Consider the following 15,813-nt stretch of genomic DNA (forward strand, 5'->3'; position numbering starts at 1 on the left):
GCATTGCTGTGGCTGTGGCATAGGCTGGCAGCTGTAGCTCTGATTAGATCCCTCTAGACTTGGAACTTTCATATGCATTTTCTGTGGCCCTAAGCAGAAAAATACTAATACTGGTACTAGTGATAATAAATTCTCGGTAACTGGATCCACTTCTACCTTTTTCTGTATGCAGCATCAACTCTCACTAGTAGTTCTGTCAGCTTTCTGGTTCTAGCCCATGGTTCACCTTCCTCATCCTGATTCCCAGTACCATACTCATTTCCATAAATATGGACTCTGGTCACACCCATTCCTGTTTTCCTTCAAGAATAAAAATATGTCCCCATTTTTATTTATTTATTTTTTTATTTTTTATTTTTTTTAATTTTCCCACTGTACAGCAAGGGGGTCAGGTTGTCCTTACATGTATACATTACAATTACAGTTTTTCCCCCACCCTTTCTTCTGTTGCAGCATGAGTTCTCAGTGCTATTCAGCAGGATCTCCTTGTAAATCTATTCTAAGTTGTGTCTGATAAGCCCAAGCTCCCAATCCTTCCCACTCCCTCCCCCTCCCATCAGGCAACCACAAGTCTCTTTTCCAAGTCCATGATTTTCTTATGTCCCCATTTTTAAAGGCACAGTTTGCTTCTGATGCTACTTAAGACTAAATGTCCAAATTTACAAGGATCTCCATTTTTATACTCCCAAGCATGTGCCAGAAAAGACAGTATTAATTTGAATTCTAGCTCAGTGTGGCAGCAAGGATGAACTTGGGCAAGATCCTTAATATTCAAAGTATGAGATTTTTCCTGAGGAAAAACATGAAAAATCATGTCTAATTATGTCATGTAGGTAATATACATAAAATATCTAGTGCCTTGCACATAGTAGGTTCTCAGTAAATTATTTTTCTTTCATTTTTTACACATATAATGATGAATAAATGTTTTCGTTTGTATGTTTAAATTTTTTAATAGTTTTGCCTCATTTACACTTGAACAGCCCTTCCACCTTTTGGTTCAATCTATGCATATATCCATAATTTATTTGGATCAGTCCAGGTTAGTGGTATTCATAATAACAAACACATCAATTAATAGTATCAGAGAGGGGTAAAAGCTTTATTTAATTAATATATTCAGGAATTACCCTGTCATATATGGTAGACTACCAATCAAAAGCAAAGTACATGGAAGTACCAAATACATAGTGATGGCAATATAAGTAGCACAATGTTCAAATAAATCATGACTGTATTCAGACACACTATTTTAGTAAACTTAATCAACAATTGACTAACAATAAAGAGGAAATTGTTTATTGATTAGAGAATACGTATCATGCATGAATCCATTTTCAAACACAGTCTCTTGAACAAATTCAGAACTGAGATTCAGATGGAAATATATAGTTTACTCCTGTCACACAGTGTGGCTTAAGGAGAATTAATTTCTGAGAATTTAAGATGTGGGGGGAGTTTTTTAGATTATGCCTTGGGATCCAGAAATTTTGTAACAATATTCAATGAGGTGACTTTGTACACAATGAATTGTATTCCTAGAGTTTGTTGGATTTGTTGAAAATTGTAACTAATTATACTCTGAAAGAAACAGTTTGTGGTGGAACTAATTATAGCCTGAAACATTCTGTGACCTCAAGACTAACCATCTAGTTAATTCCTGATAAAATCTGGTGGGTTGGATTTTGGAATATATTTTAACAGAATATCTCCCTTCTTAACATATTTATTGGACTCATACACTAAGCATGACTCATACACTAGTAATTTCATATTTTATACACAAAGTGGCCATTTTCCACTTTATCAGTGTCCTTGATTTTGGAAAAATGTTTTATCAGCCTAAAGTCAGTTACCACAGGTCTTGATAATTGTTTCAGAACATTATGACATCTTCATAATTTTTTTCATGACATTTATTACTTCCTTATTTCTTAAACTATAAATAAAAGGATTTAATAAAGGAATCACTAAAGTATAGAAAGTAGCAATAGGTATATCTTTGTCTTCTTCTTTAACTGAATTTGGTCGAATGTACATGAATAGAAGAGAACCATAGAATATTGAGACAGAGAGAAAGTGGGATGCACAAGTAGATAAGGCTTTCCCTCTGCCCTTGTTGGATTTCATTTTGAAAATTGTCAAAAGGATGAAAAGGTAAGAAATTATTACAGTGATAACAGTGAAAATTTGAATTAACCCTCCAAAGATAAATATCATCAGTTCATTGATATAAGGGTCAACACAGGAGAGCCGGTATAATGGAAGCACATCACAAAAGAAGTGATTGATTTGATGAGACCCACGGAAATTTAACCTAAACAGAAGCCCAACATGAATCATAGAATTTAGGATTCCAGCCATATACACCCCTGTGGACAACTGAATGCAGTGTTTCTTTGACATCATGGTGTGGTACTGCAGTGGGTTGCAGATGGCCACATAGCGATCATAGGCCATTCCTGCAAGGAGAAAGCAGTCTGCAGTTTCAGCTAGGCAGAGAAAATAAAATTGTGCCATGCATTCATACAGGGAAATCATTCTGTCCTTAGAGAAGAAGTTCTGTAGCATCTTGGGGGTGATGGCACTGGAACAACAGGAATCCATCAGAGCGAGGTTACCCAGAAAGATGTACATTGGTGTGTGAAGACGATGCTCTGTAAAGATCAGTGCCACCAGACCAAGGTTTCCCACCATGGTGATCAGATAGATAGTAAGGAACACCAGAAACAGAAGGGTCTTCAGCTCTGGGTGATTTGTAAATCCTGTGAGGATAAACTCGGCTGTCAAGGAGCAGTTGTCCTCAGTCATCTCTGTGTTATCTGTTGTGACAGGAATTATGGGGTTAGAAGATTCTAATTTAGAATGTTCATAATTTTCAAATATTTCATTTTACGTCACAAGGAGGAGCTTCTCCAGCTTCTCTGTCTCTGTGATACAGGTGTACAGCCTTCTTAGGGAACATACATTCTTCTAAGATGTCAGCCTCTGTGACCTCAAATCTGAAACTTAGGATTCAGGAGACTATTTTGCTAATTACATGAAGAATGTCTACAGAGGAAAAGGTTTGTCTTTATGAATTTATACAAGTATAGTGTACAAATCTAGGGTACCCATATTCTCTTCAGTACTCTCAAAGAAGTTTATTGTCAAGATTTATATTAAAGATTTTAAAAATAAATTTAAGTAAATATATTCACTGTTTAAAAGTGTCTTATACACTTCCACTGAAGGGCTTGTTTTAAAAAAGCATATAATATTTGTGTTAATATTATACTTTAGAATTGCATGAAGAATGCCAAGTTTAAGGAGAGGTCTATTCAGTTTTAAAGACAGAAATCTTGGATAGCTAAGGAAAAAAATATCCGTTTATTATTACCTCTTTTATTCCTTTTTCCAGTGTCATACCCATTTTCATACCCACTGACTCTCTATGATTGTTTATTTTTGTCCATATATCTAAATCATTTCCTCCTTTAGGTAAAGCATAATTTATATATAATTCTCCTTAATAACATTTCAACTAAATGCCCCAAACCTCACTGATCTCAAATTTCTCTACACTCAAGCATGTCTTATATACTCAACAAATTTTAGGATGCCTTATGCATAACCTACATTGCTTTTTTTTTTAATCTGTGAATGCAAAATTTCCTTATTATATTATAGGCATTTTGAGGTTAACTCTGACCTAGACTTCTTATAATGGCCATAAAATGCTATGGGTATTGATTCCAGTCTTACCTCCAGACCGATGACCTGTGAGGAGTGAACTTATTTTTGTTTTCCTACCAATGTTCATTAGTGACCTCTTCTGCAAATCTTGAAAAAGAATCTACACAGAAATTTATCACTAAAATTTTAGAGCCAATATTCAAAATATGTCAGAACTCATATAAATCAGTAGTAAAAGTGTAAACAATCTGATTTTAAAATGGACAGAACAACTAAAATGAAATTTTTCCAGAAGACATTCAAATGGTCAATAGGCAAGTGAAAAGATATTGAACATTGCTAATACTTAGGAAAATGCCAAACAAAACCACAATGAGATTTCACCTCACACCTGTCAGAATGTGTATCCTCACGAAGGAAAGGAATAACAAGCATTAGCAAAAGATTCCCACTGTTGGTGGGAATGAAGTTGATTCAGGCACTATGGATAATATGGAGGTCCCTCCAAAAGTTAAGAACAGAACTACCATGAGATCCCTCAGATCCAATTCTGGGTATATAATACTCCAAGGAATTACAAACAAGTTCTCAAAGGTATGTCTGTACTCCAATGTTTATTGCAGCATTATCCACAATAGCCATGATACAGAAACATCTATCTGCCCATCAGAGGATTTATGGACCAAGAAGGTATAGTGTGTGTATGTGTATATATACACACACAAATGAGTGTTCCTCAGCCATGGGAAAGAATGATAGCTCACCATTTGTGGCAATAAATAGGTGGAACTTGAACACATTATGCTAATTGTGATAAGTCAGATTGAGGAAGATAAATACTGTATAATATGGTTTGGTACTGAAAAATCCAAACATGTAAAAGCAGACTAAAATGGTAGTTTCCAGGGAATAGGGAGTGGGAGAATAGAAGAGATGTTGCTTAAGGGTACAAACCTGTAACTAATAGACAAATAATTCTGGGAAAAGAAAGCACAGTATAATGAATGTAAACATACATTTTATTATAATCATCTTAATTGTTCCCACAATGAAAAAAAATGACAATTATGTGACATGATAGAGTTCTTTCAAATGACAATTTTAATGACAATCATGTCATATATAAATTGTCAAGTCAACATGTTAACATATGTTAAACTTTTAGTGTTTTATGATAAATAATACTACACACGTATATATATATATGTATACAATACATGTGATTTATTATATTGGAGTATATTTGACTTAAAATACTGTATTTGTTTCAGGTGTACAGCAAGGCAAATCATTTGTAAATATAGATACATCCATTCTTTTTTCTCATATAGGTTACCGAAAACTGTTGACTAGATTTCCCTGTGCTGTATAGTAGGTTCTTATTAATTTCAAAAATTAGGTATCCTTCTTTCATCTGAACTGACTCATCTAATTTTTTTTATTTTAAGAAGATTAAGTAATATTTGTAGAAGTATATCACAGTATATTAAAGGCAAATAAATAAAAGTAAGCTTGCCTTCATGCTTTGATTTTTCTAATACTTAAGAAAGAGAAAGCTTTTTAAATCTTATTACAATTTTTGAGAACAAATTTTGCTTTGCTTTCAAAGGCCATCTTCTTGGATTATTTTCTGATCCAGTAGGACTGGTTACTGATATGTCTAATCATATAAATACTATGGTCAAAATAGTTTTATTTTTCCAGAATCAAAATGTTTGAAATACAGGCCTTGACGAATTTTTCATTTACTTGTTTGAAAATATTAAGTAGAACCAATTGAATTATTCACCTAAGTTAGAAAAATATTCAATGTAAGTGCCTGAATTAGTTAACAATTCACTTTGTATCCTAACTCATGTATGTTGAAGTTCTTCCTGTATCAGAAAAGCTTAGCATGAATTGCAGTTTGAATCTCATCCTAATTTACATGGCCTTCAGTTTTGAGAAGAACTAGAAATATAACTAAGTCGCTGAGGTCGAGCAACAACAAAAAGATGCCTGAGGAATCAGATAAATTTATATTAATGGATGCTAATAGTTATAGTAAGACTTGATTAGAATATTTCCCTTACCTAGGTTTCACTGAGAAATGTTTTGTAGCACCTCCTGTTTGCTTCTTGGCCTTAGGTCTTAGAATTTCAGAGTATGAGCCTTGGTCTCTAAAACACTTAGAATTAAAAGAATGAAAACCTGGGAGACTACAAATAGGGTCCATAATTACATCCCCTACAAGACAAAGCAAAAATCTTCCATCAAATCCTGAGGGATTGCCCTGCACTGGCATCAGTATATTTCTGTGGGGAGATTCAAGGCTCAACACGTTTAAAGATGCCCTGTGAGACAAGGAGATTATAGCAAATTGCCTCCACTAAGGTTGCTAAGGTCATTGGATGATCACCTTGCTGCTTAGTATGTACCTGACCTCATTTTAACGTTCTTTTTTATTGTCTGCACAACTTTAAATTGAGCTGAAAATAGTCTGATGTTAACTTGATGTTTTACTGGAGGGACTAATGTGGTTTATGAAAGATGATTAGTATTTGAGAGGCAACAAAAAGGTATAGTGTGTTCAGTCTGGGTCATCAACTTTACCCTGAGTTGAATTCATCCCAATAGCTTTCAAAAACTTCATTGAAAACACTGATATTATAATGTAGTCCTACGTATGAATTACTGTGATAGTTCTCCTTTCTCTTCAGTTTACCCCAGCTTCCTTTATCTTTTTTAACCTATTTTATTTTACCCTATTTTATTTCATTCATTCCACTAATCACACTTAAGTGTAATATATATATATATATATATATATATATATATATATTATATGTGTGTGTATGTGTGTGTGTACATATATATATATATTTATATATATATGGACATTTATAATCATTCACTTGTGACTCCAACCACCATTAGCATATATTCTTAAGAGGGAAGGGATTTCTCTGTTATGTTGATATTTCTAACACCTTGAACAATATGTGACACTTAGTAGTGTTCAACAAGTATTTGTCCAATAAATGGAAAAAATATACTCTCCTGCTCAAAAATATGAAATGGTCTTTCATTACTTTCAAAGCAAATCCATTTTCTCAATTTTGATATTCCAGGTGCTCCACAGTCTGTATCTTTTCTCTCACCTTGCTTTCATCCTCTCATTTCAGAGCACTAGGCCATGTTCACCACTCCACTGTTCCTTTGTACACTGCTGAATTAATTTACTCATAACAATTCTCTCACCTAAAACACTTTGTTCTCCTTTTTTTTCCACCCAGTCCTACTTATTCTTGATCTCCAATCAGATCTCCTCCATGAGGACTTTGCTGGATCCTTTCAATTAAATTGATTGTTCCCTTTCCTGATCTACATGATACGTAGCTGTCTTATAATGCATTTGCTACCTTATCAAGCATAAATACCATGTGTCTTGGTGGAAAAGTCTTGGTGAAATATCCTTAAGTCATCAAGTCACGGATTATGTCATATGTATTGAGGACCTTGCCAACAAACTGAGCTAGATCCTCAATACGGGCATTGTGGTCTTTAAAACTTCAGTTCTATTTATCCTTAATCCAATGCTTTCAAAAGATGAGATATTAGAAAAGACAGTGGGTAGAGTGAGCACAGGATGTGAATGTGGAGGATAAAACCTTCTTAGGTCTTAGAAATGCTCCTGAAAAGGAGCTCATGATGTAAAAAGACAAGATGTGCTGTATTAAAATATAATGAAGGGAGTGAATAGTGACTTGCAGGTAAAAAAAGATTTCTAAATGAAAGTGTCATTTCAGATGAACCTTGCAGATAAATTGGGATTTTAATAAGCAAAGCACATGAGGAAAGAAATAGTAGGAGGGAATCACATGATCAAAGCCTGGAAGCTTGAAAGAGCAAATCTAATTTTAAAATGAGTAGCCAATAGTGTGGCAGATGATTCCTCTTACATGATATAAAGAGACACTTAAAGATAATACAAATGGAATGGGAAATTAAATTGGAAATAGTTCTTTTGACTTTCATCTCACTTATTTTTTCTACACCTGCCAGTTCACAACCTCTCTCAGTAAAGTCATAACCAACGCTGAATTCCAGCTCCAAGGTTCATCTCATTATCTTACCTTCTTAACCAGGCTGTAGTGCTTTCTTTTTTACATTTTAAGATTGTATTGAAGTATAGTCGATTTACAATGCTGTGATAATTTCTGCTGTACAACAGAGTGCTTCAGTTATATATGTACAAACATCCATTGTAAAATGTTGGGTAGATTTTTCTGTGCTATACATAAGGTTCCCGTGGGCCAATCATTCCTTAAACATCAATGTGCACATGCCAGTCCCAAACCCCCTGGCCATCCTTTCCCTACTCCACCTTTCACTTTGGTAACCAGAAGTTTTTCCAAGTCCGTGTCTGATTCTATTGAAAGTCTTCACCATTTCTGTGATAACAGTCACTGCTTGACTATCTTCCTGACTATTCCATCTCAGTCTTTTTGCTGGGTCATGTTTCTCTCTTGCCTTTAATAAGCTTGTGCTCCCCTTGGGTCTATACTTACCATTACTCTTCTTTCATTCTAGAGTTTCCCCCAGATTATCTCATCTAAATATATATTTCAGCTATCTTCCATCTGCTGGTTGCTCCACTAGATGAGAGATTCCAAACCATTTTTGGTATACATTTATATTAGCAAAATCACTTGGTGTATGTTCTAAACATATTAAATCTTAGCATAGGAATGTGGTACTGCAATTCAAGCCCTTTTAAAAATTTTTCCAAACATGTCTTGATATATTTAACACAGTTGAAGTGATCCTGTACCCAGATTCATCTGTCCAAAGAAAAATAGAATTCAAAGTTTGAGTGGGTAACAGAATAGAATGCACTCCTCAGCAAGTCTAAACTGTGAATTAAACACCCTGACATTGGAGCCAGATGACTTGGCAGACCTATTGTATTAGAAATTTCTGAGGTGGGAGGAGATATGGAGTTAATGGAAACTTTATGAAAATCTCTAATAGGATAACCATGATATATACCCTTAAGATGTGGGAGCAAGGCCATGCTTTTTCATCAGAGAAGTACAAGCTATTCAAAAATAACATCAATAACTTCTAGTATGATAAGAACCCTACTAGAGAAAGAACTCCTGCCTTTGGAATGTCAAGTGACCACGAGGCTAAAATTGCCTTCATGAACTGTAATTTGTCATACCAATAAGTATAGGGTTGAGTTGGTCCAAGAACAGTTCATTGGTAGTGGAAGGTGTTACATTAAAGATCTGAACTGAGCAAAGCCAGAGAGCATGATAGGCTGAGCAAGTAGTGGGATCAGACCTCTTTGTCATTCATCACCACTGCACTGGCATCTTTTCCTCATCCCACATCTCTGACCTCAAAAACAAGTTGGTTCTTGAACAGTCATTTTAGTACACTGATGCCATAATATATTGCTGCTATCAACTATAGTTTCACCCACGGTGAACTTGAAGTTATCAATAAGAAAGAACCCTCCCTTAGAGCAAAGGTAGGATCCTCCATTTCCATTGCATAGGAAGAGATGTTGTCCAGGCTATAGATTCAAGGTAGAGGCAAATTGTTTAGATAATGGCCAGTAGCCTGTAGGAAGAAAAATGGAAAATCAGGGAGTAGGAAATCTTAGCAAGAGGCAAATGACTCAATCTACTGAAGTGTATACAAAGCATAGAGGTAGCTATACTGCATGTAAATGTCCACCTGAGAGCATCTACCATAAGAGAGCTGTCACCAAAGCTCAGACAGTTGAGGTCATCCAGCTTTGTTCATCTCCCACCCCAGTGCTGGCAAAATGGGCACATTAAAAATGCTGTATTGGCTGGAATGAGATACAGGCATCCATAGGCCTAATACTACAGGCTCCAACTTTACTAGGTTGATCTAGCTACTGTTTCTTCCAAGCATCTAACTTGTCAGACACATTTGTTGCCCAAATATGGCAGCATCCCTCAAGATGATCAGTCAGCCACTTGGTGTCAAGTTTGCTACTATGAATGTCTTCTACCTACTCCAAAAGGGACAAAAGTTACTTTTTATTAGAATCAATATTGACCAGGTATGGGTTATCTTTCCTGTCTGCAAGGACTCAGGAAACATCACTCGCTGAGGCTGATATGATGGTGTGTAACATGGCATTGGACCAGGAAATACAGTCTGTAGAAAAAGATGCAGACTGCCTTACTGGTTCTGGACATATGTAATTTATATTTATATTATATGTGTGTGTGTATATATATATATATATATATATATATATATATATTCTAATTTTGGTTATCTTAAAATGTTTTATTTCACCGCAACTTGATTAAGCTTTTTGTCAAAAACATTGTTATCAGATCTTTAACCTTGCCTTTTAAATTTTTTTTGTCATTCATGGACAGTTAAAACAATATTTTGAAAAACTGCCTCATCGCCCTGAAGATTCATAGAAAATACAGGTTTCTGATACCTTTTAAATCACACTACTAAACTAGGTGAGAGATGTTAAATATTTAATGGAAACTGTTGTCAAATAGGTTTATCAAATAGAATTGAGTAAACTGATGAATGTGGTTATATCTTTCTGTTTCTCTCTGAAACATTACAAGCTTTAAATCTGTGTTTTCCTATCTTTGGATGAAGATCAGATGCTCCATGACCCAAAACCAAGAAGGTAACACCTGACTATGGTCACTTATTCTTCTGAATTCCTCAGGGAATGAGTTATATTTTATCTACTAAAATTCCAGTTGTCGTTTCCTTCCACTATGTCTAATTGAGTATGTTCCACCAAAATGGCAGACCAAGAAATTGAGATCATAACCATATAAAACTCAGATTCAGGACTTGGAACTCAGGAATATTTCAAATTTGATGTCTATTCCCCAAATTGAGGCAGGACTCTGCCCCACCTCAGCAGGAAGTGGCCAGAAATAGCATTGTCCTGTTCCTTGAAAGATTAAGGAGTATCAGAGTAAAGGGGATTGAAACCAAGCAGATCTCTGTGTGGGTCTCCTGGGTACAAATCCTTTCTGTGTCACCTGTTTCCTGTTTCTTGAAAACAGCCTTCATTCCACTTTCCTGACCCTCCCAGAGTTCCACATGGCAAATTCAAACAGTTGCTCATCAGGGAAGGAAGGCTGAAACAGGAGGAGCAGTCAAGAAGCAGTGGTACAAACTATAGAAATTTACCCTGACAGAACATTGTAAATCCACTATAAAGTAAGAAATAAAAATCATAAAATAAAACAAAATAAAATAAAAAGATAAAAACTTAAGGAAAAAATTTAAAGAAACAAACAGAATATGACCTAATATCATGAAATTGAAAAATAAAAAAAAATTAAAAAATTAAGCAGTGGTACACAGTCTTGAGGCAGAGATCTGGTTCCTCCTCAAGCAATATGCATAATATCTTTGAGTTCTTCTGCAGAACCAGGGCCCCTACCCAGTGGAGTGGATGGTAACTTCAGGCTGAGCACAAGATTCCTAGAGCACCACCCTGTTACCTTATCACCAACCAATCAGAAGAAATTCACACCTGCAGCCCTTACCCCAAATTTTGTCTTCCTTTTCTGGACCCTGTAAGGACCATCCTATAAGGCTTCCTATATGGCCCCTGTCTGTTTCAACTGCTTACAAGGTTTATCTTTGACAGGGTGCAACAGTTCTAGGCTAAATTATTGTTATTAGGGTGAAAGCTGGTTTCAGACATGGAATACCTTGAATTATATTATGCGGAGAAAAACTTCTACTCTACTGGGTAGAACAGTGCCCACTCCCTGCAGGAAATAGTTGTGGAAGAAAGAGACCTACACCTCAATTCCCAGGAAGTACCCTGAGTATGAAGTGTCTCAGAAGGGAGTTGTTAGGGAACCATTGACTGAAACTTCCCAGCTTGTCCAAACACTTGCACGAGTTGTCTCATGCCAGGAGGCCCTTATAAGGAACATCGTGCTGCCCTGAAGACTAACAGTGAGAATGTTGGAGAGACCAAGAGGAGGGAGGAGGCAACCTACATCCCAGAATCCTTTGCACTGGAATCCATGTTAGCTGAGAGGTGTGTGCCCCACCAAAAAGACCCTGAGCCAGAGAAAATGTGGGCCAACCAAGAGGATTGGCCAGAGACAACCCAGAAACTAACCTAATTCTCATAAAACCTTAGACTGCAAGCCATACAGCAGAGAAGTTCTGGTTTTCCTTACCCTGTTGCTCTCCACCAATGGTACCCCTTCTGAATAAAGACTTTTGCTTTGTCAGTGTGTGTATCTCCTTGGACAGCTCATTTCCCAGTTTGGGAAAGAGCCCATTCTTGGGCCCTGATAAGCATTCCCCTTCCTGAAACATTAAATGCTGAAAAACATGGAGAAATATTTTCTATATATATCCTAACATATATATATATATATGATTTATGTACAGCTATTTTTTCAGTACACTAGGCTTTCCAGAGTGGGAAAATCTGCAATAGCATAGGAATGCCAATAACACAGGTAGCAATTCTTTGCACATTAATTCCTTTTGGAGGCTCCACTTCCCAAGCTCAGGAAATTATCAGTTATACTAATTTGCTTTGAACAGAAAAGTCCACCAGTTATATAACTGAGTGCTGTTGCCAGAAGAAGAGGAACAAAGAACTAAAATTACCCTGATAGCTCCTGAGGATTCCATTGAGGAAAGCTAAGCTTTTCTACTAGGCATTATGGACTTGACCACGTATGAGAAATCCAGGTTGTCCCACAGGGCATCCCAGGCTCTGAAATCATATCATCAGTCATTGTAGATAGTTCCAGTTTTAACAATAGTAATTATACTTTACATCACCATTTTCTATGACAGGTGACATTTCTGGCATGTTTATGAAAACTAGATTATTTATGAAATTTGATGCTCATAATGCCTGAGCTAAACACACATGATTTTGTTGAAGCCAGAGTTCTAGATTCTCTTCAGAAGCAAACCCAAGTAAAGTTGTCCTCCTCATGCAAACTTTAGCTCACATTCCAGACTCATGCCTAACTTTCCACTTTAAGCTGAAATCTGATGAGAAATCTTACCAAGCAAAAGTCAAGGGGAGGAGCAAAGGAAATTGAAAACCACTATGGTCACAGTAGGAGGTAGCCTAGGTCAGTGCTTCTCAAACTTTATTGACTGTGACTCTACTGAATATTTTGTTAAAATGCAGGTTTTCTTTCAGTAGGTCTATGTGGGCCCAAGGATTTTCATTTTTATCAAGGTGATTGTTGCCTCTGGGCAGGTGCTGTCCAGAGGGTCTTCATCACTGGAGGGATTAGATTATCAGAGAGCCTAGGCAACTGGAGAAGCACAATGTGTTAAATGTGGCTCGCCAAAAGAGAAGCAGCAGGATCCAGATGGGGTCAGGGAGGTGAGCATATGAGGATAACACAGGGCCTTGGAAGCCAGGCCAGGGGCCTTGTTCTTTATCCCAACTTAAAGGAAAACTATTAAGGGTATTTGAACATGGTGATAATATGTTCATCTTTGCCTTTCATGTATGCATTAACAGAGAAAATGATCCATGAACATTCAGAAAAATAAACCTTAATTTACTTACTTGTAATATTTTGATTTAATATCTAAAAAGTTTTTTCTTTTTTAAGAATAACCTCCAACTGAAAAATGGCAAACAATATGAGGGAAAGGGGGACATATTGTTTGATAGATTCCTTAATCCTTTTCCTGTTTCTTTATTTTTTTGTGAGTGAAAGGCAAAGAAGCAGAGAAAAAGTGACATAGATAAAAGATGATTCACTGTGAAAACTCTGCAGAAGTGCTGAGCAAACAATGGGATGTACTGAGGGAGCTTTTAATACAACCAAAACTTGACTTAAATTTACTTTCAGTTGAAGGGTTTCTTGCTCAACCCTTCTGCAGAGTTTTTGCAGTGAATCATCTTATATGTATGTTACTTTTTCTCTACTTATTTGCCATTAGCAATGAGATCCTGCTGTGTAGCCCTGGGAACTATGTCTAGTCATTTCTGATGGAGCATGATGGAGGTTAACGTGAGAAAAAGAATGTGTATATATGTGTGACTGGGTCACTTTGCTGTACAGTAGAACTTGACAGAACACTGTAATTCGACTAGAATGGAAAAATTAAAAATCATTGTAAAAAAATTACTTTCAATTAAAGGTAATCATCTCTAACTCATTGCATTGCCTGTCTACGAATATAAAGGTCTGTATTACTGCTTCAGGCCTGGGTTTTCCTTTCAGTTTCAGGTATTTTAATAAGTGGGTTTTGTATCTCCTGGGGTTTTAACTTGCATTTCCCCAGTGACTAGTGATATCATGTCTTTTTTTGCCCGCCCTTATCTGGCATCTATAGACCATCTTCAGTGAAGTGTCTTTTCAATTTTTTGCCCATTTTTTTGAGTTGTTTTCTAATTTTTGAGCATTAAAAGTTCTTCTTATATCCTACATATGTGTTTTATCAGATATATTATTTCCTTGTATTTCCTGAAATCCTATGGCTTGTCATTTTATTTTGGCAATTTTTAAAATAGCAATACTTTATTTAATGAAGTTAATTTATCAATATTTTTTCTTTCATAGGTTGTGCCTTCGATATATCTTGGTGGTACATTTAAGTTTATGATCCATTTTGAGCTCATTTTTGTATACTCTTTTGATTAAAGCTCTTTTTTTTGCATAAAGCTATCCAATTGTTCTGGCATCATTTGTTGGAAAGATTATCCTTTTCCCTGAATTACCTTTTCAGCTTTGTTCAAAATCAGCTGTTCATACAGTTATGGGCTTATTTCTGGACTTTATTCTGTTCCATTCATCTACTTATCTACCTTTACAAGAATTCCACAGTCTTGATAATAAGTTCTTTGTTTAGTAAGTTCTATGTTAAATCTTAGAATCAGATAGTGTTAGATATCTAACTTTGTACTTCTTTTTCAAAATTGTCTTGGCCATTCTATATTCTTTGCTTTCCCATGCCAATATTGGAATCAGTTTATCAGTTTGTACAAGAAATCTTTCTGGGATTGTGAATATGATTTTATTAAATATAAAAATGTTTTAGGAAGAATTGACATTTTTTTCCATATTGAATCTTCCAACCTGTCTTTCTACATATTTAAGTATTCTTTAATTTCTTAAAGAATACTTAAAGAATACTTAAATTCTTAAAGGAAGAATAGCTTTTGTTCTTTTTCAGTTTATAGGCCTTGGACATTATTTTCAAAATTTAGCACTAAGCTTTCAAATGCTTATTATAATTGTATATAGTACTTTTAACATCAGTTCCTGAATGTTTACTACTACTATACAGGAGTGCAGTTGATTTTCAATATTGATCTTATGTACTAAAAACGTGGTAAATTCCTCTATTAGTTTTGGTGGCCTTTTTGTGGATTCCAGTAGACTTTTCTGCATGGATGATAATATTATCTGTTTAAAATATATTTATTTATTTTTCTAATGTGGATGCTATTAAGGAAAAAGCATTCAATAACACTTATTAAAGATAGTAAGAAAGACTTCATTCAAGGGGAGGCTATTTTGAGGACCTCCTCTACAGGATCTTGCAATAGGGGAGAGACATTGAGGTCAACTCTGAATATAGCATAAAAAAGTGGGTACTTACAACGAAGGAGCAGAGAGGGTGCAGTGGATGAAAAATTACCAAGAGGAAACATCAAGCATGAGGGGAATTCTTGCTAAACCCACCTGACAATATGGCTGAAGGCAGGCCAGGGTGATCACATATCACCTGGAGGATGGTGGATAAGAAGGAACATAATTATGTATCAAAGATCATCAGATATCAAGGGTAGGGGTACTGGTCAAACTGACCTAATAAGATTCTTGCTAAAATTGGACAATTCAAGGACATAAATGCTAATCCAAAAATCAGGCCCGTTTCCAAAAGAACTCAAAGGAAACTGAGTAGAGTTTGGTTAATGATAGAAGCTTTGTCAATATCTTCCACTCTAAAAATATTTTATTTCACAAATAAAACTGGCCATTGCATAAAAATTTGAAAATATTGGTAAATACCAGGAAAATAAAAGTGCTTATAATCGTCTAGAAATATATACTACTAATAGTTTCATATGTATCTTTTAAACTTTTCTATCATTTACTGTGTAAATAT

The 15,813-nt window shown here is 35.5% G+C and overlaps 2 protein-coding genes across 2 annotated transcripts in view; one reads left to right on the forward strand and one right to left on the reverse strand.

Annotated features, from left to right (window-relative positions):
• Positions 1-15,813, forward strand: part of LOC146397788 (uncharacterized) — a 797,689-nt gene that overhangs the window by 513,727 nt on the left and 268,149 nt on the right. The gene's annotated exons all lie outside the window — the stretch shown is intronic.
• On the reverse strand, positions 1,885-2,811 carry LOC100623704 (olfactory receptor 5K3-like). The gene has a single exon (XM_003358868.3). The coding sequence runs from the start codon at positions 2,809-2,811 to the stop codon at positions 1,885-1,887; it is 927 nt and encodes a 308-aa protein (XP_003358916.3).

This window comes from Sus scrofa, chromosome 13, assembly GCF_054392235.1.
Source record: "Sus scrofa isolate SSC_HxYL_T2T_F1_AM1 chromosome 13, Sscrofa_HxYL_maternal_Yorkshire_Landrace_v2.0, whole genome shotgun sequence".
NCBI classification, from domain to species: Eukaryota; Metazoa; Chordata; class Mammalia; order Artiodactyla; family Suidae; genus Sus; species Sus scrofa.

Coding starts and splice junctions, on each gene's coding strand:
- LOC100623704 (XM_003358868.3), bottom strand. CDS start 2,811: ATGACTGAGGACAACTGCTCCTTGACAGCCGAGTTTATCCTCACAGGA.